This window comes from Tympanuchus pallidicinctus, unplaced genomic scaffold, assembly GCF_026119805.1.
Source record: "Tympanuchus pallidicinctus isolate F22 unplaced genomic scaffold, pur_lepc_1.0 scaffold4, whole genome shotgun sequence".
NCBI classification, from domain to species: domain Eukaryota; kingdom Metazoa; phylum Chordata; class Aves; order Galliformes; family Phasianidae; genus Tympanuchus; species Tympanuchus pallidicinctus.
The window spans coordinates 12,234,427-12,260,099 of NW_026294758.1; the positions used below are offsets into that span (position 1 = coordinate 12,234,427).

General features: G+C 39.8%; 1 protein-coding gene across 3 annotated transcripts in view; it reads left to right on the plus strand.

The window, feature by feature from the left end:
* Positions 1-882: 882 nt before the first annotated feature.
* The window catches only part of ATG10 (autophagy related 10), an 81,760-nt gene continuing 56,969 nt past the window's right edge, over positions 883-25,673 (plus strand). For 2 of the 3 annotated variants that reach the window (XM_052700550.1, XM_052700552.1), the window contains exons 1-3: positions 883-1,242; positions 2,391-2,516; positions 7,386-7,502. In XM_052700550.1, coding sequence (XP_052556510.1) covers positions 2,391-2,516; positions 7,386-7,502 — 243 coding nt within the window. In that variant the 5' untranslated portion in view covers positions 883-1,242. Of the gene's footprint in view, positions 1,243-1,440; positions 1,563-2,390; positions 2,517-7,385; positions 7,503-25,673 lie in introns of those variants that run through there. The other variant, XM_052700551.1, reaches the window with a different exon arrangement.

A 25,673-nucleotide genomic window follows, 5' to 3' on the forward strand; every position in this document is an offset into this window, starting at 1 on the left:
TCTATGGTGACAGGACAAAGGGAAATGGTTTCAAACTAAAAGAGGGGAAATTTAGATGGGATATAAGAAAGAAGTTTTTACAGTAAGGGCGGAGAAGCACTGGCACATGTTGCCCAGTGAGGTGGTGGGTGCTCCATCTCTGGAAGACACTCAGGGTCAGGCTGGACAGGAAGCTGAACACCTGGTCAAGCTATAAGTGCCCCTGTTTGTTGCAGAGGAGTTAGACTGGATAGCCTTTAAAGATCTCTTCCAACTCAAATGATTCTATGATCCTACTGTATTTAAGTCTGTGATGCATACACAGATGCCACTTACATCACCCAAACAACAAACACCAAAGTGTGAAGGGCTGGAGGATGACATGGGCACAATGCTTCACCTCTGTCTCCTGCCAACTATGGCAATCGGGGCTTGAGGAGGGGAAGCTTCCTCCCTATAGCCAGCGTCTGAAGCACGGAAGATGGACTCAGGTTTCAGCCCTGCTTCTCAGAAAAAAAAACGAAATCACAGAATAGCTTGGGTTAGGAGGGAGCTTAAAGCCCACCAGCTCTAAGCAGGGATGAGGCACCACAGCTCTGCCGGCAGCTGTACCACGGCCTCACCGCCCTTCGAGCCAAGCATTTCCACCTAACATCTAACCGAAGTTTCCCCTTTTACTTTAAAGCTGTTACTCCTTACACAACATCAAGGGGTACTGCGTTACAAATTTAATCCGTCGAGAAACACCACAACCCCCGCTGACAACCGCCACCACCGCGCTCCCTAAACACAACAGTCTCTTCCCACCGCGCATGCGCGTCGGCCATCCTCCATCCCCCAGCCGCCGCGCTTCCCTGGGGCGGAGCGGTGTCTGCCGCCACGAGTGCGCATGAGCAGCGCGCCGAAGCGGGCGGGGGGTGCGGTGAAGCGCGGCGCGACGCGTTCGGGCGCGGTCTCCTCTCACCCTGCGCCCGCCCCCGCCCCCGGGCCGTCCGGCATTCCGCCGCCATCGGTCTGCGGCTCGTCCCCGAGGGGAGGCGGCCCGTCCCGAGCCTGCCTTCGCTGTGCAGGCCTCCCTTCCGTTTCTGTTAGCCGCTGTGGGGCCGCGGGGTGGCTGCTGCCCGCCCGTTCGCTAAAACGCAGCGCCCTGCTTATTGCCTGTGCTGGGGCGGGCGGGCAGTGCCTCATCCGGATTGGGAAATTTGGGAACCGTGGGCACGCAGGTGGAGCCCGTTTCCAAATTTCCCGTCTCTTCGCATCCAGGTAACTTGTGCTGCTTGGGGGCTTGGGCGGCCTGCCACAGGAAATCAGGCAGTTTCAAGTGTCAGATGTTGTTCCCCAGGCGGGCAGGGTGGTGGTGTGGCTGCCACCGCAACCTGCAACGCGGCAGGCGCGGCGCGAGGCGCCTGCACTTCCAACGTGCGTGGAGGTGTTCCTGTCCTGCGTGTACGTCTGCACAGCTCGGTCCTACCTGGTGCCCGCAGCTGGATTGCAGAGGGTGTGAGTGGTTCGTCCGTTCTGGCAGCAGAAAAGAGACTCTGGCAGGCTTGTCAGAGTGCCCCTGTTCCCTGCGAGAGCCAGGGGTAAGGGTGTGAATGCAGAGCATGTGCCCGTCTCACACTGTAGCACCCTGAAGCCATGCCTGGGCTGTCAAGTTTGTGGTGATCCAGCTGGGCTGTGCGGCAGCAGCCACCACACAGGTTAACCTTCTGCCATTTGGCTCCCTGTGGAGAAGGTGCTAGGCCTGGTGAAATAAGCCCACGAGTGAGTTCTGGCTTGTGGACACACGCTGGTCTGTAATGCTGAGGAGGCATCTGTCCTTACCGCATCTCTCTACTCCTGGTTTCCCCGGTACGAGGAAGGCCGTACTGCCTTGATTCGAGCAGAAGGTTGCCGAGATGGCTAAGGGTGTGGTGTCAGACATGAGAGGGGTGGGACTCTTCAGCACGGAGAGGATCTTACCGGTGTGTGTATATAAATACCAGATAGGAAGATATAAATAAGTTGGAGCCAGCGTATTCCTGGTACTGATCAGTGAAAGGCAGGAAAAAAACATGCTGATACATATATACATTTCTTGTTATTTAACAATTTAAAAAAAAAAAAGTCACTTCTGTAGTAATTGAATAGTGGAACAGAGGTTGTGACATCTTCCTTGGAGACGATCCTGGGCAGCCTTCTGTAGCTGATACAGCTTTGGGCATAAGATTTGGACTGGACAATCCCCAAAGATGCCTTCTGACCTCATCCATTTTGTGATTCTCTAAAGTGTTGCACTTGGAATAATTCTTTGTCTAATAGAAACAAAGAATTCTCCACTGCTTTGTTCTTTTGCTATTCAGCTGCTATAAATCAGTACGTGTTATTTTTAGTGTTTGTCTGTCAGTACTAACATTTAGTTTGCTCTGCAGATGTCCTGTAGCATGGCTGCTGAAGAGGTCTTTTTTTTGGAAGAAGAAAGATTCAAGCAGTACTGTGAAGAATTTGTTAAACATTCACAGCAAATAGGGGATGGCTGGGAGTGGAGAACTACCAAGGTAAAAATAATCCAAGTGATCATTTTTAGATAGCTTGTTGGCCTCTCTTAGTAGTTTGCAAATGCTAGGAGCTATAAGATCCTTCAGGATTGTTTATATTGGGTGAAATAAATGACATTTCTTCACAGCTTGTCTGTGAGCAAGAGAGCAGAGAAGTAGTTCATCTAAGCATTTAGGCAAAGACATCTATTGAATACAATTAATGATCTAGAAACAACTGCTGGGCCTTATGTAGCAAAGACACAGAAAAATGTCAGTGATGTCTGTTTTGATACCTTTTAAGGCATTTTCCTATCTTTACTTTCAGATTCCCAAGGATGGGGAAACAATTGTGAGGCTAGCTAATGTCTGGCTATGCTTGAAATTTGAAGAAAATATTACTTTTAAACTACTGCCTAGTTCAGGCTTTCAGCCACATGAACTTATTCCTTGTCTATGAAGCTGAGAGCTTCTCTTTAATCAGAATTCTTCCTGTTCGGGTACTTATGGATTCAGATCAATTAATCCCTTAATCTTGTCTGGGCTAAATAAAATAAGTTGACCCCTTTGGCTGTTTGGCATTTTTTCCGGTATTCTTGTGGAACCTCAAGCCCTTTCCAGTATAGCAGCATCCTTTCTTCATCCGTGGTCAGAACTAGAGGATGGATGTTGCATCACTGTGAAGTTCAAACCTTCCTAGGTGACTTTAGCCCTTTAAACTGAAATGGCACGTAGGATTTTCCCTGTTCAGCTAATTATTCATAAATCTATGCAGATTTTGTGCCTTAGGATCTAATCCTTCAACTTGCTGTCTTTGTTCTAGATGTGTGACTGTATTTTATATTTAAAAACAATTAATTATTTGCATACAGCATCTAAAACAATCTATTACTGGTCAGTATGTGGTCAGTCCTCATTATTTTTTGCTTCCCTGTTATCTTCAAGCTTCATAAAAAATAATTACATATTGTTTCTAGGTCATTAATCAAAATTCTAAATAGCACGGGGCTAAGACTGATCCCACAGGACCCCATTAGAATCTTTTTTTATGATGATTTCCCATTTTTTTAAGTTGTGTTTGTGATGATTGGTTTTTTTCATCCTTCAGTGTCTGTCAGATTAGTTTGGGATTATATTATTTCTTTCAATTTCTGCTTTTGAAATCAGTGGTTTACATAGGGAAATACGGCATATACTTTACTTTGACTATTTTTCTTAAACAAAGGAAATAAAAAAGGAAATAGTTTCCTGTATTTATTGAATCCCATTTGAAGTCTTTGCTTGGGTTAGTCACAAGGTAACAAGTGTATAGCTATGCATGTTGTCTGGTATATACTTTTAGGGATACCTGGCTGCATTCTGGCCTTTTCCCAAGCTCTCTGGAACTTTCGCAGTGTTTAAAGATAACAGAACGTTGGCAGTTCTTGTGTGCTGGTTAGAAAATTCTGAGTCATTCATGCTAATGTCTCGTCTCACTGCTGCTTGCGGCCCGTGGCTGCATCAGTTGTATTTGATGCCTGATAACAATAGAAATGTTTTGAACACATGATTTTTATGCTTTGAGTGCTTCTAATATTTTCCGTCTAGTATTAGATTCATACTGCATTAGGGTTTCTCTTTCACTTACTTTTTTTTTTATTTTGCTTGTAGGACAGCGTAGATTTTCTTGCATTCTCTTGCTGTTCTGACCAGTTTTCAGTAGTGGAAGGTTTGAGATGCTTGTTGTTATCTCTGTATTTCTTCTCTTTGCTGTGCAGAATTTCTTTTTTTTTTTTTTTTTTGTGTGTGTCTGTGTGGACTGGTGGTCTTTTGCTTTAATGTCTGGTTTTCCATTCTTTCAGTAATTCTGGGGAGAGAAATTTTGCTTGAACTGTTTTGAAATGCAGAAAGTACAAGAACACATGTGGTATAATTTCTATTTAAATTATTGTATTCAAGTGGAAGGGTTACCATTTGTAATCCTTTCATCGTGGATTGAACAATTTTGATTCTTGGCCTTAAATGCATTCACTTAAAGAAGTTTTTAAAACAGTGCAAATATTAGGCAAGTTTTACAATGCACCCTTTCTTGCAGGTAGCCATTTGAAACTTCAGATTTCAGTCGAAGGCTGTATTTATGAGGGATTTATTCAACAAAGAAAGATGCCATGAGCCTCTATTGGGAATTCAATACGCAGGTCAATCTTTGAACTTTTGTGAAATATGAATCTTTGCTGGAAATAGCAAAATGAGGGGTTTGTGTTCTCATGTATATAAAAAAAAAAGTGTTTTTTTTTAATTGGCCAAGTTAATGCTTTGTGGTTTCAGAACATAGCAAAAAGCTTGCTGTTGAGATGCTCCATGTATACTATATAATCTCTGAGGGAAGCTTTTCATTATAAAGATTTCTCATTGCCTTTTTGCCTTTTTTTTAACAGTGTTTGTGATACAGGAAGTTTGAAGCACTCAGTTTTGTCAATGTAATGTGCTCAGACCCCATTCCTCGTTCCATACTTGCATGAATAGACCCGCTGATGGCAATAAGACCACACAGACTTGTAGGACTGTGCTCTTAGTCTCCTGTGTTTTTGATAGAGATTAAACTTAGATGATGAAATACTCATTGTTTTTGACAGGCTGACTCCTGTGGCATGAGCTCATGTGACCCCAGCAGAAGCTGTATTTACAGCAGAAAGTGGAATGTTCTAAACTATGTTGTTTTTATAATCCTTTTTTTTTTTCTTTCTTTCAAAAGAAAGCTATAAATAAATAGAAAGCTAAGAGCACCTCAGTTGTAGGACCTGATGGAGTTAAAATGTGGATAGAAACAGCAGTTGTTACCAGAGATGGATAATTAGGACTTGTCTGTGACAGCTGTCCCATCATTTCATTTCCGTTTTAAGTTTATTTCATATCAGTTAGGTTAATCTGGGTAACCATATCAAAGTCTATATCAGTTCATGTTTGTTTATGATGCTTACAAGACAGCTGTAGTAGAAAGTACTCCTTTTCCCACATTCATAAGGATCCTTGCTGCAGTATTGATTTATTTGCAGGGGCAGAATATCTGCAGGGTGCAGCAGGAAGGATGCTCCTCTTTCCAGCCACCACTTCACTGACTTCTGATGTACAGCTGTCAAGCACAGAGGTTTCTAGTTCCATGTTTCCTGCCATCTGTAGACATTTTTTATGGCATTCAAATACCATGGATCGCAAAGGCTGTATAGCTTTGGCTCCTTCTTTCCCCTCACTGGAAAAACTGGTTCAAAGAGATTAAAGTTGTATCCAGATCTTCTCTGGCAAAGATCATTGTGCCTTGGGGCATTCCGCCTCTGTGGGTGGTGATAGTACTTTCTTTGTTGCTCTTAGGGCAATAAATACGAATGTAGGCAGCTTTGTTCTTACTGACACTCGCACAAAACTCCACAAGGAGAGACTTGAGAAAGTGCTGAGAATGAATGGAGTGGTTTTTATGTCATCAGGAGGTGCTTCAGTTTTTCCATCTCTGTTGTCCTCCATATGCTTTGTTCTTCCAAGCTTAGGAGGTAATTGGTTGTACAACCAGAACATCCAGCAAAGTTTGGCAGATTTGTCCTGTTGATGAAGTGAGATAATTGCTCATAGCATTTGTGCTTAAAAATTCACAGGCAAAAATACGTGTAAAGGCATTAGTATTTTATTCAAGGTGTGAAACTTAGGAACAAAGTATGCATATAGATATAATGTGTTGGAGGTGTATATATTATATATTACGTATAAATATATGTATATATTTCTGTATATATTCTATATATATTCTCTCAGTGTCACTGGGAGGAGAGAACTGATTTATCAGAATAAAATGTACATTGATTTAAAGGTCAAAATACATGAAACAAACTGTGTCAGAAATAATAGATTAACCGGAGAGTCCTGTTATGGTTAAATTTGCAGCCTTGTCTAGCAATCTAATGCTACATTAATGAATTTGATAGAGAGACTGCTTTGAATAGAATTCTTTTTCATCAGATGTTGCACATGTGCTTTCTGTATTTGTCTGAAATAAAATGTAATGAAACAGCTAATAAAACCTCAATTTATTTGTTTCCTTTGAAAAATACGTTCTTAACATGCAACTACTGTTCTTGGTGTTACATACACTCTTTCTTTCTCTCAGAGGGTATGCTTGTGATCAGTTTTTTTTTTCTATTCTTTGAATTGAAAAAATAGTTTTTATATATGTGTGCAGATAGTTAATAAAGAGGGAAGGCTGTTAGAGTTTCTTCTGCAACTCTGAAATGGCGAAAGGGCCTTCTACAACAGTGGGCCATGTGGTCTGGGAAGCAGAATGATAACAAAGGAACTGGGAGAAAGTAAAGCATTGCTGTTTTCTCTCACATTTGCCCCTCAGAAGTGATCAAGAGAAGGGAACAAGATGTGACTCTACACATGCAAATTCTTAAGGTTGTTAGGTTGTTTTGTTTTGTTTTTTTTACTTTATGAAAGTTGGAATGTAAACAGATCTAAAATAAAACAAACTACGAAGAGTTTGGAAGTTTGTACTGGTATGAATGCACTGCAAGTTTTTATTGGCTATTTATCTCTTCAAAACCTTGGCGCTCGGTCTTCTGATTCTTTAGCAGTCATCGTGGACGAAGTTTTATTTTCACGTTTAGGGTCTTTGATTTCTTTTAGCACTGAGAACAGATTAAACTGCCAGTGAGAAGATTCTGAGAAGCAGCACAATCATTGGTTTCTGAAAAAACAAAACAAAACAAAACAAAAAAAAAACACAAAAAAAACCCCCAAAACAAACAAACAAACAAAAGGCAAAACTCTTGGAGCTTCTGCTTATATATTGTGCTTTATTATCTGTAAAAGTGATAGCACTTAGCATTTTGGTTACAGATTTTTTTTGTGTTCTGAATGCAGGACTTTGGTGATGGTTATCTCAGTAAAACACATTTCCAGGTGCCAAATAAAAGCATCTCACCAGATCTCAAGAAGAAAAACGATAACATTGAACAAATGCTGCTTACACATGTTGAAGTAAGTACCGATTTTAAACTTCTGTGTTTATAAAAGAAAACATGATTTTAAAAAAGAACGTAGCTTTAAGTCCTTCCAGATCTTTAGTTGTCGAAGGCTTTTAGTTGTTTTTCATGCAGTGCTTCTTGTTAATTTGTGTTGTTAATTTGGAGGTGAAATCTGGGAGAAAATGGAAAAGCTCCAGCATCATCTATCTATGTATTTTTGTGATGGAAGGGTAATGTTTTTTTGCACATTGATTTGCACTAACATTAAAAACCTTAAGGTTTTGTTTTTTTTTTTAACTGGATACTCAATTGAAGAATATTTTTCTTTGAAGATTTTTCTTTAAAGAAATAAGTATTGTGTAGGAATTTTATGCTCACTATATGTTTATTTTCTGCTGTTACTTGTTACTAATTCTTAAAAATATTGAGCAATTTTTTTTAAACTAATGATGAGAAAGAAAATAGATTATGTATTCTTGAAGGGAAATAAACTTCTTTCTTCTAGAAAATGAATTCTGCTCATTAAACAGAGAGCAAATTGTTTTAAATAATTATTTGATTGTTTGACATTGGACTTACAGATTATTCACTAATCAAGATATAAACAGTGGAAACTCACTTGTTTTGTTGTTAGCATACACAAGAAAAGAAATTTTGAATTATAATTGACTGAAAATAATGGATTTCTTGTGCTACAAGCTGTTGAATAGATTGACATAGTGTATTTTCCAGTTACCTTTTCCTGTAGCAATTCCTTTTCTTTTTCACCAGCACAACTTTTTTTTTTTACTTTTTTCCCCACAGCAACTGTGGTTGAGGGTCTGAAATAAGTATTCTTTTGGCCTGATTTCTGAAGGAAATGCCACTTAAGCAATCATACCATCTGTTAGGTGGTTGTTTCTTGTGATTTTTTGAGTTCACTTGTGGATTTCAACTGCATTTTAAAGAAGGGTAGATCTTTCAAAGAGTTTGTTTTTTTAAGAAATTTGAAAGCTGATGTCTGGCCAGGTGAAAGATGACTTTTGCTGTCAGGTAGAGCTCTGATCCTTGTGCTCTGTTTGGCTAGTCAGTGCATGTAACAAGATAAAGGAGCACCTTGGTCTGTCAGAGTACCTTGAAGAGCAGGACTCATTCGCTTGTGTTCTACTGTTGATAACTCTTTGGATGTGCTGAAAAAGGTTGGAAAGCTTTACAGCCCCATTGCAGGTACACCAGATTTGATACCAATTGGAATTATCATCATCTTTAGAGTCATTGCCGTATCTTTGTTAAATAGGTATAAATCGATGAGCAGATTATATATGTCATCTCAAGTGCAGCTGAAGCATTTCAAGATTTTCCTTGAAATGTTAGTGTTTCTTAAAATGAAGCCAAATATCAGTGCTTCAGAGGTTGTTATTTAACTGTCTTCATAACAGTGTTTATATACTTTAGGCCTGGCTTGTAAGAAGAGATTAGTTGTTTATATTCAGAATTACTCTTTATTATTGTGGCTGTTTTAACAATGAATCAAGTTTTCTTTAAACTATATGGCAAAATGATGTGTTTTAAAGCTGTTTAGGCCTCCCTCTGGAATAGGCTCTCCAACCCACGGCTACCAGCCGTGCAGCCCACGTACCTGCCTGCAGCCCAGCCTGTCGGTCACTGTGGCTGCCCCTGCTCCATGCTGTAAGGCAACAGCTCTTCCCCTCGGGCTGCTCCCAGCACAACCATTGCTCACAAAAGCCAAACATCAGTGCACTATTATTGCTGCATCGACTGACTGCAGGGCACAGGGGGGGCAGTGCTGACTCAAGCAATGGCACATAACTGCCTGCATGCTGATACATTGGCTAAATGTAGGGCTCTGAGCAGCAAAGAATATGCAGCCATGCTTTCTGTTGTGATGAAGGGATTAGAAAATGGGTTTCAAGTGGCTGTGAAGATCTTCAATTTATGTTTGTGACACCATTTTCTGTTGATATAAGTACATGACCTGCAAATATTCAAATGGAATATGTAGAGTTGCAATCAGATATTTAACTTAAAAGTCTGACCCTGTCTCTTTACCAGACTTTTATTAGCCCTCTCTTACCAGAGAGAGAGAGATCCTTCACAGTCACATCTTATTCATGTCGCTGCTTTGGCAGTATACACGTGTGAAAAATTGTCAAGGTTGATGTACAAGAAGAATAAAATGTCATCAAAAACCTGATGAACACCTTGAGACCTCACTAAGAATTTCAACCGCTGCCATCAAACCAAGGTGATGCATTTGTTTCACAAAAACAAGGTCAATAACTGACCAGTCTTTGTTCCTTTTTTTAAAACATGTTTTAAGAAAAATACTAACAATTAAATTCTGTTTACTTACAAGTTAATGATACTGTGTATTTTATAGGGGCTGAAAGTAGTGCCTCCTGTTTTAGGATGTTGGCCTATGACACTGGAGGTGGATATTGTTGGTATGGCAGTAGAGATTGAACCTTCCCAATGATACTCTGTTACATTTTGATGCAGAGTGACAACAAATGGCAGCAGAGGGGCAGTGTGACAGAATGGTATCTCACATGGAAGTATATGTGAAACAAAGGTGTGTTGTTGAATTCCTCCATGTGGAAAAAAAAACGGCAATGCTTGGTATTCATTGATGCTTGCTTGAATGTTTATGGAGACTAAACAGTGAATGTAAGCGCAGTGAGGTGGCGTTTTTCTGCAGTGGTGACTGTAACAGTGGGCCACCTAAGCTGGTGCAGATTGTTATGAGCACAGCATGGAGGGTCTTGTTTGTTGCTGGTGAAAATTCATAGCTAGTGGTAGTGACCTATGATCGAAAGATATTATTTTAGTAGCTGAGAATTTGCTCTATGAAATAGTGCTATTGTGCTCTTTGTATGGTTTATTGTTTCCATGCAATTAAGTAGGAGGCATTACTTCTGGAGTAGCTTATGTATATGCTGCCCTAGACAATTCATCTTTACTAAATGTGGCTCAGGCAAGTGAAAAAGTTGAAGTGGATCCAGAGGAGGGCCATGAAGATGATCAGAAGGCTGGGCTACCTCCCCTATGAAGACAGGCTGAGAGAAGGCTCTGAGGAGACCTTATAGAAAGGGGCCTACAGAAAAGCTGGAGAGGGACCTTTTATCTAGGCAGGTAGTGACAGGGTTTGGGGCTGTGGTTTTAAATGGGAAGAGGATAGATGAGACTGGATATTAGGAAGAAATTCTTTATTGTGAGGCTGGTGAGACACTGGAACAGGTTAGGTTGTTGCCTGGTGAGGTTATGGATTCCCCCTGCCTGGAAGCATTCAAGGCCATGCTGCATGGGGCTGTGAGCAGCCTGGTCCAGAAGGAGGTGTCCCTGCCTATAGCAGGGGAGTTGGAACAACATGATCTTCAAGGTCCCTTTGAACCCAAACCATTCTATGATTCTGTCAAACTGGTGCATATATGAAGGACATGCTTTCCCACAAATGTAGACTCTGCAAGTCTTTCCTGATATCCAACCTAAACATCCCCTGGCACAACTTAAGGTCAGTTCTCCCTTGTCACCAGTGAGAAGAGACCAGCCCCGCTCTTGCTGTAAGCACCTTTCAGATATTAGAAAAGAGCAATTAAATCTCCCCCTCTCCTCCTCTTCCCCAGTGTAAACAGCCCCAGTTCCTTCAGTTGCTCCTCATAGGGCATATTTTCCAAGCTCTTCACCAGCCTTGTTGCCCTTCTTTGGACCTGCTCCAGCACCTCAGTGTCCTTTCTGTACTGAGGTGCCCAAAACTGAACACATACTCAAGGTGAGGCCTCACCAATGCTGAATACAGGGGCAGGATTACTTCCCTACTCGTGCTCACCACACCATTCCTGATACAAACCAGGATGCCGCTGGCCTTCTTGGCCACCTGGGCACTCTGCTGGCTCATATTCAGCTGGCTGTCAATCAGTCCACCAAGGTTCCTTTCCTTTCCATCAGGCAGCTTTCCAGCCACTCCTCCCCACGCCTGTAGGGCTGCCTGACCAAAATGCAGGACCTGACACTTGACCCTACTGAGACTCATACAGTTAACCTTGGCCCATCAATCCAGTCCATCCAGGTCCCTCTGTATTGCCTTTCTTCCCTCAGGCAGATCAGCACACCCTCCCAACTTGGTTTCATCTGCAGACTTACTGAGGGTAAACTCAGTCCCCTTATCAAGACAGTTTATAATGATGTTAAATAGAAGTCACCCCAGTACCAAGCCCTGGGGGGCACCACTTGTGACTGGCGACCAACTGGATTTAACAGCATTGATCACAACTCTTTGGGCCTGGCCATCCAGCCAGTGTCTCACCCAGTGGAGTGTATGCCCATCAAACTGTGGGCAGCCAGCTTCTCCACGAGAATGTTGTGGGGGACAGTGTCAAAGGCTTTACTGAAGTCCAGGTAGACCATATCAACAGCCGTACCTACACTCGCTAAGTCTTGTCATAGAATGGGGTGAAGAGTAATTCAGTGGGTATACCCTATTATAGCAAAGAATTTTGATGTTGTGTTGAAACTGCAGAGAAACAAAGTTGTTCCTGTTTTATTTGTTTTTAAATCTGTCGAGAAACAGTAAAATAGAATGATAGAGTGCAAAAAATGTATAGAACAAAGCAACCTTATTAAAATAGGAAATCAGTTATCAGATAACAGATTATCAAAAATGTGTCGATCTCATAGGATCCCCAGGGAAACAGATCACGTTATTAGAGAAAGCTATTTCCACTTACTGGTTATGGACAATTGGCTTTTCAAACTTCCCATCTTATTCTTTGCCATCTAAATATTTGGGGTCTTCTAGAGAGGGAGTAAGGAGTTAATACGTATTCTAATCTTTTCTTCACAGCTGTCTGTATTACCTGGTGTGCTTGGTTCCACTTAACATAACTTGTGTTTTGATAGAGATTGAAAAGCATCTGAAAACCAAGAAAAATAAGTCTTGGCTTTTTTTCTGTTTTTCTGTATCTGCAATATAGAGCTTGTAACTTGAATCTCTGTTTCAGCCTGAGGCAGTGAAAAGTGATTATTGTTTATAAATCAAACTGTTTTGAGAGAGGATGCACCTATTTTTCTTCATTGATGTTCAGGGAAGCTAGATGGTTAACTCCAATGTGTTAACCTGCATTTCGTAGCATGTATCTTGTACAATGAAGCCTGGATGTACACTCATTACAGGCTGTAGCCATTTTTGCTATTGACTTCACTGAGGCTGAGATTTTGCTTTGACAGTAAAGCTTATACAAATTTCAGAACAGAATATAGCAGGAGCTGAGGAGAGGTTTGGGTATCTTTGTGCTGAACTGCAGCAATGTGGCATTGTTATCTAATAGAAAGCAGGTTTTCCATTTTCTTAAACTTGAAGGTTCTGTCATGCACATAATACTTAATTGATGATAACTTCAACTCACCAGCAAGCCTGTGGAGTTCAAACTGTCTCCTAGCACATGTCAGTGAGCCTTTGGCATCTGAAGGACTCAGACATGCTCTTGCTAATTCCTTAGCTGTCCTAGGCAATAGAGGAGTTAGCTCATGAACTCATATGAGGACTGCATATGATGTTAGCTGCCCTGCTTTTAATTAGGTGCATTGTAAGAGTCATGAGTTGCGTTCTGTTCATTATATTTAAATGACATTTAGCATAAGCTTAGTTTAAGGTAAATGGAAGAATTTATGTCTGCGTAGATGCACTGACATTTTAAAGGCAGGTTGTTTGCAGACAGGTAAGTTCAAATGCTATACTTAGAGCAATTTCAGAAAGTTTCTGTGTGCTTGTTGGTAACTGAGTTGTCCAGCTATTTAGCTAACCAAGTGCCTGAGTGCCATGTTTCATGCAGACGCCATCTCTTTCCATTTGCTGCCTTACTATACGAGGATAGGAGTGTTCCATGAAAAACTATTCTCTGATTTCTGTGGATTTAGTTTAATCAGAATGTTTAATAAGAAAAAGGACTTTAGTTCCTTTTCTTGAAGAATTACATCCTACACAGTGTTTGCATGTGGTGGCATACTTATTTAGATTGGTAAACAGGAACTACTAATGACATTGTGACTAAACATATACAGATTTTTGACCAACCTTGTGAAGGATGGTCACAACTAACTACTGGGATGGGATTCTGTCCCTGGGATATGAGCTGAAGAGATCATAAATCTGGGCTGAAAATTATGTGAAATATGAAACGTGGAAGCAGTACAAACAGATCATGCCATCTGAAAGTTGCAAGGTGCAATTTTGATCTGGTTTGGTTTTTATTCTGTTTTTGTTCTCTCCTCACTTTCTGCCAGGTAAGGGTTGTCTATGCTTTTCTGTAGACAGCATAAATCTTGTGTAATCACTGTACTGTATCAGGCTAATTCAACAACAGTATTCAGTTTATGTTCTGTCTTGATCCAGATCAATGTCCAAATTTGCCCTGCCAGGAGGTCTGTCAGGATCTGTATCAATGAACGTGGAATCATGTAGTATTTTGTATAATTTAATTTAAATAGAGAAATGTACGTTTTAAATATTTCTGTGTTGACAGTCTAATAGTGACCAAGTTTATAGCTGAGAATCATGTAACTTGTGCATCTCAAGCTCTTCACTGAGATGAGGTGCAATGATAACCAGCTGTGCAGGAAAAGAAATAATTATGATAAACTTAACCTGGGCTTGATTTTTGAGAGATACTGTGACATTGGTATCTTGACTGAGGCCGTACCTTCTGTTTTGAATTTGGACTCTTACCCTTTTTTTTTTTTCTTTCTTTTCCCCTCAGTAGGTTGAAACTAGTTAAAAGCTATGGAGTTGTATGTCACTTATGTTATTATGAGCCTGGGTAAGTCTGAATTTCACTGAAACATTGGCTATGACTGTGGGCATTGGTATTTGCCATCAACTTCATTCAGCTCCAGCTTTTGTTAAGCCACACATAGACACCTCTCAAGCAAGGACAAAACAATTACTACCATATATTATTACATGAATTGTTGACAATGTGAACAGTCTGGTACAAAAACTCAGAATCAGGATAGTCCACATGCCTCAAAGAGCTTATATTCTGAAAGAGTGAAATAGGAAAATCTGGATTCACTTTATGCATTCTTTTTGTTTATTATTCAAATAGCTTAAGGGAAGCAATAACTTGGAGTCATAATTCTCTGTGTGTGGTTTGTCTGTTCTTCTGGGTATTGCAGAAATAGTGAGTCAGCCTGGAACTGTTTCTGAAGTTACAGCCATTGCTACTTTATGTAGGAGTAGGCAGGTTGGGAATGTTGAAGGTCTCTTAATACCTGATGTTGCCTTTGGAAAATGAGAACTGAGCATCACAAACGTGTTGATTAAGTTATATATTTATTTTTACATCAACTTTACCTTTGCTGGCAGATGTTCAATAGTGTAAGTGAAGATTTGCCTGATAGAGGATGTGGTAATGAGTCTGACATCTTTCTTGTACTTCGTGATTGTGTGTGATTTGCTGTTCAGCTGTGGTGTTCAGTTTATTACAACTAGAAAATTATAAGTCTTAGCAATTATTAATCATTTTTTTTTCTCCAAACATATCCAGTATTTTTAGAATTAAGAACAACTCCTTTTGTGTGCAAAAGTAAATAAGATGAACTCAGTGTAAACATTGGCATAACCACAGTATTTGTTGGATGGTTAAAAAATGTAAAGTGAAAACCCAGGAAAAGTACTTAAGGAGAAAAATGTAAATACATTTAATGAAATCCAGCACTCACTGAAGAAAATAATGTCTGCAGCAGAGGAAGAAAATCAAGTATTATATACTCACATAAAATATCAGTTTATAATGAATGACCACAGCTTAAGAACAGTGCAGCTGCCTCAGAAACAGGTGAGTTTACCGATAGTCTTTTCCACAATTTCCCTCTTGCTCTGGGGAGGGAGCAAATCATGGTGTATATACTCAACCCAAAGTATGTTTTTTTGAAAACCTAATGGAAGAAGGTTTGATAACCTTGGTAGGAAGGAAAAATTCTAGTTTTGGTTCAACCCAGGCTTACTCAGACTGCTTTCAGTATGCAGGGTTCCTATTTATATTCCATTAGGTCTCTATGGAACCAGCTCTTCCTTTGGTGTTGTTGCCCTGAGTGCTGGTAGGCAGCCTTAATTTTTCCACAGTACATGACTGTGACCCATAATTTTGTATTAGCTAGTCCAGTGATTGGTTCTGTCACCCAAATTCCCTTAATGCTTCATTGTCTAGCATGTGTACAACAAACCTTCAAAAATGCTAGGTCACAAACAGAAAACCCAAACTGTTCATGGAAACCTACTAATAAATAAATCAAGAAACCATTTATTTTACGTAGATCTATAGTGAACTGCAAAATGCAGCAGAGATCCTTATGATTGTGTTTAACAATATATTAATGTGAAAATGGAATTGTTTTTTATTAAACCAGAAGAAAAAAAGTGGAGTGTGGATTTTATTAACTGTGTTTTAGATTAAAAAGCTTGGCAAAAGAATAACAATGTTTAGAAATATCAAGTCTGGAAGAAACTTCAATATCAAGATTACTCCCCTTCCTTGAACTGGAGAAACCTCAATAAAGAAGGAAGGCTGTGGTGACAGAAGTCATTTGCCCCAAGACGTATCCCGCCTGAGGATTCCCTTATTGGTGGGATGTCTCAGTCTTCATGGAAATCATCTATGTTCTTCTTTTACTGAGTTCTAGTGGTTGTGGGAATTCTTCTTTCCCCTCAGCCCCCATGCCTTTGCAGATCACTTTCAGCATGTCACTTTGATATTCAGGTAGATCTTTTTAAGAGTAATTAGTCTTAGTTTTCAAGAATGTTGATGTCATGCTGTTGACTTGGCTATCATTGTGCATGATGAGACAGTAATTTTTAACTGAAATGTTCTTTGATTGCAGTTCTGGTTTATCCGATAGAATATGTGCAAGTTTGTACAAACCTTAAAAGTGATACAAATACAAACTAATTATGAAACTTTTGGGAGAGCTGAAGAAGCACATTGTGTGACCTCCAACAGTAATTTCTTTTTCGTTTACAGGCTAAAGTGGTTTCAACATTTTATGTACTATCTTAGTATTTGGAGTTGACAATATTAGGGAATAAATTTTGGACCAAACACTGAAAAAAAATCTCTAATTCAGCTTTGGTAAGTGAATGTGACAGCTTTCTTAGAGTTACAGTAGTTGAAGACATGCTATAATCCCTGCAGAATCTCTTGCTTTTGCAGTAAGTAAATGAAGCATGCATTGAGACTAGTTACTGATTATGGTTTTCCCAGAGCCTAGACTTTGGCAGTCTAGTAATGCAACTGATGACATTTTTTATAAGCTCCTTCGTTGGGCGCAGTGATAGTGTGTGATAGGTATTAAAAAGAAGTATTGTCATTTTGCTGACTTTGGTGCATCGCTTGATGACTTCTAAAAAGTGGTTCTGAGAAGTTTATGTGGTTGATTTTTTCAAATCTAGAAAAGAAAGCTCTAGACCAAGGTCTTTAAACTTAAGAAATGCAGCTTTGGCTCAGTAGGAGAAATTCCATTGATAACACTTCTGTGGCATTCGTTTTCTGAATGTTTCTATTCTTGGGGATGATAGAAATGGAAATATTGGAGGAATGTATCATTGACTTTCTATGATATTTTATTTTGTATGAGCAGGTAGATACCAGACACCCATCTAAGCCTTCAGAACTGTTCAGTAGTTGCAAGAGACTAGACAACACACTGTTTTTACTCAGTACAGCTCATTAATAGGAACAGATTTGTGATTAAAAGTTCAGTAGAGTGCGTAGAAGTCACAAATTCATTACTCTTAATTTCACTCCAACACCTTGCTGCATTTTTTAATTGTGTGAATTTAAAAATGAAAACTATGCACCTTACAGTTGAGTTAATGATAAAAATCTGGCAGTAGTTCTTCAGAATTGATCAATCATTGGGATACGCATAATACAAAAAAATGTGCTCCAAAAACGTATATCGACTGTGGCAGTGATGTTAAATACAATAAAAAGATTAAAATCTCTGTATTCCTAAAAAAAACAATGACGAATCAGAATAATTTGGCTTTATGAAAGTGAGGATAAAGTGGCTTCAGAATACTTCTGAAAGTAATGGATACAGGAGTGTGTATTGAATGGCTTGTATAGGATACAGAGAGGTAAGACAGCTGCCTGTATTGTGAGTAGCATTTTGGAGACCTTAATTTCAAGCTGTGGCACAAGAGGTTGGATAGTGAAGAAGTGTCCTGTAAGAACGTAGCTGTGGAATTAAGGTTCTGTACAGGGCTGGTGTGGCAGAATGTTAAAATGTGGTACTGATGGTATTATGAATGGCCCAATTTCAAAATTATTAATTCACGTTAGAGCAGGAATGAATTTCATTCTGTGAGTTTGTATGAGACACAGATGTTTTCCTGAATGAATAAGGCAGTAGATCTTTAATAACAGCAGGTATTTTTTTTTTTTTTTTTTTACTTGAATTCAGCTTGTTCATATTGCATAATTTTTTTGCCCTGGTTTGCCAGAGACCAGTTCAGACAGTGCTTAGACATGTTTACTGACAATTTAAGTGAGACACTCTCATTTGTACATTCCAGGTAAAGGGAACATTGTTTAAGTGATCATATATGTTTGAGGATGGGAAAATGCACTGCGGAATGTAAACTGATGTCTGTAACTGGACATATTTCATTTTACTTGGTGAAAAACTTTCTCTTGATGATGTGTGTTGTTGTCCATCAAAATAATTCTGGAGAGACAGAGTCATACACTTAATAAAATATATGTTTGCTTTCTAAAAAAAAAAAAAAAAAAAGAAAGTGTGAAGACTACTCACAACCATGATATAGGCGTTTCTGTGATAAATTAAAGTGCATAAAGACCCTTCTAGCATGGGAGAGCGAAAGCTGTGTCCTGTAGGAGGTAGAAAACTCATGATGTAGGTAATAGGTTGTATTTTGTAACTTTAGCTTTGTGTCAATCTAACAAGCTTTGTAATATGATTAATAGTATTTATTTTCATCCATATTTTCGACTTCTCCTTATTTGATGGCTTGCCAATAAAATTTCTTTCCAAGACAGCTGAACCTAGCTTGCAGGCTGACAGGGAACAAAAAAACACCTTCAAAAGAAAACACATTAAAAAGCTTAGAAATCACCAGAAAGCGTTAACGGCTCTGTTGGCTGTTGCACAATGGAATGCAGAAATTGCAGTAATGTTCTTCTTCCATCTGGTGCCTGCAAACTTGCTGTTTTCAGAGGCATTCATTACTGTAGCAAACTGTTCACTTATTCATTCATGTGTAGCTGCCCGTTATTCTTTGGAAAAGACTTGAGTTGAAATCGGCTCAGTTCTTTGTTCCTGAAGTGCTTGGTGTCAAATGTATTATGAGAAGTTGTCAGTCCAAATGCAAATATCATCAAATTTTAAAGCGTCTCCGCATGTTGTATGTATTTGGAATGTACTGTGAAGGTGCACTCCCAGGAGTGAGGATCTTGACTGACAATACTCAAAGGAAAATCATGCATTATCTGTGCCAAGATGTCTGTCTTAAACTGAAATTTCAGGTTTTTGTTTTAAATTTCCTGGCTTGTGTCAGCTAACATCCTAGCCTTCTTTCTTAGTCTCTCTCTTTAGTTGTTTTCCTTGTTGCATCTGGGCTGGTTGATGTTCAGGATGTGAAATGGCTACTGGAAGGTGTTCTGTGACGGAAATGCATTTTCCTGAACTAAAAGCTGGGAAGCACTGGAACCGACTTTTTTCAATCCCAGTTACAAAAAAGTACACGACTTTGTTTTGAAATGTTTCTCCTTATTTCCTTTTATTGGTTCTTAACGGAGCAATATCAGAGTTGCCAATTTCCTGCAGTGAGCAGGTAAGTGAACTTGCTGACTGTTCTCCTGAAAGTTCTGGTAGGAATTCTTTCCATTCTGTCCATTACAATTAAATGCTGTATAATAACATGTATATGTAAATCTTCTTGTCTTGCTTTCAGAAGACATGAACAAGGGGCTGGCCTGAGTGAGACTACATGGGAAACTTTCACTTTCGCATGTGTGGAAATTTAGAAAGATTTGATAGTGATACAGCTTTGCAGTGATTTAACCACAGGTGTTCATGAGCTTGTCACTGGGTTGTGTCCTTCACATATGGTGGTGCTGATGAAATACCAACCTTTCCTGGCTTTTCCCCTTCTGGTCAGTTATGTGACTGGAAAATGTGGAAAAGGACCAGTTTACAGGTCCTGGAATGTCATTGATGTTCATCTCCTGTTTATAGGTTACTTGTGGGAGAAAAAAAAATCACTATTTCATGGAAAGTGAAGGGGTCAGTGAAGTAAAATGCATTCTGTCTCATAGCTAATGAGAGGTTTAAAGACCTAAGCTGTATGCTGATGGTACTGCAGAACTTCGGTAAGGTATAAACTGGATGCAGATATGTGGCATCACAGCGGTAAATGTGCTTCTGAAGGCTTCTTTAAAGTTGGACAGTTTGTTCTTCCCAGAGCTTTAAAATATTCATGTCCTAGCCACTCTTTACAATTCATTATTATGCATAGTATGCTGATAAGTTGCGGATTTCCATTTCAAACATCAGCTACTGTGTTACAAGATTTTAAAATAATTGAAACAAATGTGAAACTTTGTATAAAGTGTGGTTTATGCTCTGATATTCTCCTAACGGCTTGGTATTGAGACATTTTGGATGAAAGCATAGCTCCAATGGATAATAGGATGGTAAAGCCAGGCTGTATATAACTGTTTTTTGGTTGATTTCCTACAGTAATTGTCTTAAGGGGTCATACTGTATATTTTTCTCTCCACCACAGTGAACCTGTGATGTAAGTTTTGGAGCTGCATGTACTGTCTGTGTTGGATTCTTTTCCCACCTGGGTCACTTGCTGGTACAAGCACAGCCTTGAAGCACCTGTTGTGTACTATTTGTGCCTATTAAAGTAGCCCTCTAAAGAAATAACCTTAGTTCACACCTAGTTAGGAGTAGTATGCGCCCTTAAGAGTCTCCAAATCGAGATCTTGTCTGCTGGAGTTCAGGTAGTAGTTTGGTTTCGAAAAACAGACTGTATCTCTCTTCAATTATTTCTTCACCAAATAAGTTAAAACACAAGCCCTTTATGAGGACTGTTCAACAAAATGTAGAGCAAACTGGAATTAATTGTCTAACCTAAGCAAGTGGAATTCCATCTTCTGCTCACAACATCTTTATTTTTCATCCTTTATGCACTATCTGGTCAAATCCTCACTTCTGGAATGTTTGCAGATAATACTGATCACGTTGGAAGTGAAGAGTGTGAAAAGGAATTATTTAAAAATGACTAATCATCATCCAATTTTTTGCATCTGAAACATAAGATCTTGAGTAATCCCTAGAAGCTAAGTGTTGGTTTCTCAACTGCTCTGATACTTAGCAGAGGTGAGTCCTTCAGCCATTTTTAGTGGAATCTTTCTAGTATGTAGATCTTTGAAAAGTAAGCCCACCTAGGTGCTTAAATAGAAACCTGCTTATTTGAGTGAAAATTTCTGATTGGAAGAGTCTTACCCAAGATTTAGGAGGTAAAGTAAGATATGATTAGTTGTATAACCACTCAGGACATTTGCAGAAATGAACACGAACAAGAAAAAGCTTCTGAACAAGAAAAGAAGAAAAGCTATATGAATTCCTACTTCCCATGCAGGATGCATAGAATGTTATTTAAATATTGTTTTCCAGGGGTCTTGTGCTTCAGTAGTTTCACAGCATCTGTTTTAATATATGCCAAAGGAGTTTTAACAGTCTAGTAATGACTGGTGGAAAAAAAAAAAAGCTAAGAAACTGCTTTCCTTTTGCAGTAGGAAGTCAAAGAAGCATGGTTATTCACCAAACAGAAGATGTAGAAATGCAGTTAAAGAACAATAGAGACAAGGCAATCAAAACTTTGATGCTGTAGTGTGACAGGTGGAATTCTTCTTATTTTTCTAAAATAAATATTAAAAACCATAGCTGTTTAAATAGTGTTAATGGTAGAAACTCGTGTGACTAAATTTTTTAAAACATTTTATTTGCAATCTGTTTTGGTTGCCTGCTATTCACGTAACTTGTTTTTTTCTTCTGTACTTTGAAAGAACAAGAACATATTTGTCACTTAAAGTTGAAGATATGATGTCTATGTAAACCATAATTATTCAAGTTTCTGAGAAAACTGTAACTACACAGAATTCTAGGAATAATATTAAACATTGTGAAAATGAGAATCCAGGAGGTCTGACAGACCTAGAGTTAGCAAGGTATAACACTCTTCTTTCAATTCTGTTTTGATTTTCTTCAATGCTTATTTATGTCTCTATGCAATTTTTTTTTTTTTTTCATCAGTGGAGTGATGTTAATCACATTTGAGCAAGGTGAGCTTCTGAAATATAACTAAGATCCTGTAAATTCTGTGAAAATCAGTGGCTGAGTGGAAGACAGAGAACATAACTTGCAATGTGCACTGATAATTGCGGTGTGCCAGGAAATCCAGATGAGGTAGACCATGTGAATGTCCCAGCCTTGTTGTTCCTTACATCCAAAAATCGGTTGACCACAAGTTTCAAATCTGAAGGAAAGAAAAATCAATCAGAGAAAATACTGAAAAATAATTCAAGGTAATTATGATCATACAACATTTAATAAGCAGCTTGATGATCAACTTCAAAATGTTTTGTCATGTGGATTTGATGCAATATGGGGAAACAAACGTAAGTTGATTGAAGAACTAGACTGACAAATAGTTGTTGTTTTGCTTTTTGTTTGTTTGTTTTTTGTTTTATTTGCTATTTCAAATGTTTTCCTCATTCCTCAAGCAGGTATGCTTTGGGAAATCAGAGAGTACATTGACTAACTGTGGATAAAGTGATATTCCTCGTGGGCAGTCCTGTAGCCCTGTGGCAATGTGCAGAGCATATGAATATTAAGCCATTGCATTTTTCAGGGAAGCCTGCCATGCTTTCGCTGGTGCCACTCTCGTCTTCATGAATAACAAATTTGAATGTCTGTGAATAGCAAAACTGTGCAAAACCTTTATTGTAGCATATTAGATCCTGTGTTGTATGGATACCTGGGGCATTGGTTAACTTGACCTGAATTTCTGGACAAACATGGTACCCACTGCTGAATTTGCACACGTAGTAAATCCAGTACCTGTGTTGAATTCACAGTGGTTGTGCTGGGCCTTAATAGAAATTTTTTTGTATATGCAACAGGTCTTCATGCTTCCAGGAAAACATTGGACTTATGGCACAGACACTGTAGTGCTGGATCTCTCTCACAGTTAGGATAAGTGGTCATATTTGAAACTGGAATTTTTTTTTAATTCAGTAGGGGAAATACTTGCTTTCTCAATCTTTCTAAATGTTTGGTATTATTTTGTCTGGTTGATTTCATAATTTTTTTTATGATGCTACTGCATGGACAGTGGTAGCTGTAGCAGAGTGAAAGTGTGTTGAAATCCTCTACAGGTTTTGCTGAAGCTCATGTAAAGACTCACCCTACTGTGAACTGTATCTGAATCTGCTTTACATGTAAGAACAGACTTAGTGGTCAGACATGCCAAGCTTGATAATACCCAATCAAGTATGAATCAAACTGAATTGCACACTTATCAATGAAGTAAATATATTTCTAAACCATGTTTTCGAACACTTTAGCTAGGCTAAATTCTTATGCACCTTTGTTCCCTAGGCATCTAGAGCAACCTGTCATTAAACTAGACAAAGTGGTTTTTACCTCTGTGGTCAGATTTTAGTATTAGAATCATAGAATCATAGAATCACCAAGGTTGGAAAAGACCTAAAAGATCATCCAGTCCAACCGTTCACCCATTACCAACAGCTCCCACTAAACCATGTCCCTCAACACAACATCCAGACTTTCCTTGAACACCCCCAGGCTCGGTGACTCCACCACTCCCTGGGCATCCATTCCAGTGCCTGACCACCCTTTCTGAAAAGTAATACTTCCTCATGTCCAGCCTGAATCTCCCCTGCCGTAGCTTGAAGCCATTCCCCCTGGTCCTATCACTCATGACACGAGAGAAGAGGCCGACCCCCAGCTCACTACAGCCTCCCTTCAGGAAGTTATAGAGAGCAATGAGGTCTCCCCTGAGCCTCCTCTTCTCCAGGCTGAACATTCCCAGCTCCTTCAGCCTCTCCTCATAAGCCCTGTGTTCCAGACCCCTCACCAGCTTTGTTGCCCTCCTTTGAACACGTTCCAGGGCCTCAATATCTTTCTTGCAGTGAGGGGCCCAAAACTGGACACAGTACTCGAGGTGCGGCCTCACCAGTGCTGAATACAGGGGAACAATCACCTCTCTGCTCCTGCTTGCAACACTGTTTCTGATGCCAGCCAGGATGCCATTGGCCTTCTTGGCCACCTGGGCACACTGTCGGCTCATGTTCAGCCGAGCATCAATCAATACCCCCAGGTCCATTTCCTCTACGCAGTCCTCCAGCCACACCGCCCCAAGCCTGTAGCGTCACCTGGGGTTGTTGTGGCCAAAGTGCAGGACCCGGCATTTGGCCTTGTTGAAACTCATCCCATTGGCTTCAGCCCAGCTCTCCAGCCTGTCCAGATCCCTCTGTAGGGCCTCACTACCCCCAGGCAGATCCACACTTCCAGCCAATTTGGTGTCACCTGCGAAGTTACTGAGGGTGCACTCGATGCCCTCATCAAGGTCATCAATAAAGATATTGAAGAGGACAGGCCCCAGCACCGAGCCCTGGGGAACACCACTCACGACCGGTCGCCAGCTGGATTTGACTCCATTCACCACCACTCTCTGTGCCCGGCCCTCCAGCCAGCTCCTTACCCAGCCAAGAGTGCACCCATCCAAGCCTCTGGCTGCCAGCTTCTGCAGGAGATGCTGTGGGAGACAGTGTCAAAGGCTTTGCTGAAGTCTAGGTAGACCACATCAACAGCCTTTCCCTCATCCACCAGATGGGTCACTAGATCATAGAAGGAGATCAGGTTGGTCAAACAGGACCTGCCCTTCACGAACCCATGCTGGCTAGGCCTGATCCCCCGGTCACCCTGCACATGCCGCATGATCTCCCTCAAGACAATCTGCTCCATAACCTTCCCTGGCAAGGGAATTAGAATTTGTTTACTGTCCTGTGCATTTCTCCAGGTTTTTTGCCCCCTCTACTGTTGTTACCTATTTTCTTTGCTCTGCATGAGAAGGATATTTTGCTGCTACAGTAGCACCTTGCTATAGAACTTTATTTCAAATCTACCTGTAGAAATACCTCTTAGAACAGTTACTTTAATGCTTTTTCTATGAAAAATCTTTCTGAAAACTGCTCTGATGCTACTGTGATGGAAATATTGGTAAAAAGGAAGAAACAGAAAAATAACACGAGAGGGGTTGTTATTGATGTCTTTTAGTTAATGCACTTTATTAGCTTCAGTTGAAATCCCTGTTGTAATCTGATACACTTATTTTCTTCTGGAAGGTGTCCTCAGTGTTTTATCTAGCTGGTAATTTCATGTTTTGCCTCCTGGTGCTGTTGTAAGCTGCATATTTGAGAATTGGCTTCTACCTGTTGTTTTCCAGTGGCAATCCTTTATCAGCAGTCTCCTATCTACGTGTGAGCACCAGTTTTCCAAGTATCTAATGTGTTGGCAGCTAGTTATGTCATAGGTGTTGCAGTGAATGGTGTATCATTTCTCAGTATTGAGTAGAAATCTGCCTGAAGCGAGATGGTCCTTTATATGTGTTAAATCCCTCTTACAGGCTCTTTACACTTGTAAATAATATGCAATTAAAAAGCATAACCAGTTTTCTGAAGTAACTGAAGAACATTTGATAATCTTACATGGGTAATGCAACAGTTTATTAAAGCAAATAAAAATCAAGTGCCTCGCAAACTTTAAGATCATAATTATTAAGAAATGATCACTTACACCTTGAACTGAACTTACTAAAAATGCGGAGATAAAAGGAATGAGTGGATGAATATGGACAAGAGTTATGAGCAGGAGAGAATTGAGCTGGTGCAGTACTTTGATAGGGAAGGGCATGGGTTTATTCTAGGCATTGGAGACTAATTTTATAGCAGTTTTAGAATGCTAGAAGTGAGGTTAAGAACAGTGTAATTTTCTGCATCTGGAGAGTGGAAAAGAGAGCAAAATTGTGTTTTTCCCCCCCTTTTATCTTCTGTTAGTCTGTCTCTTAATTTGA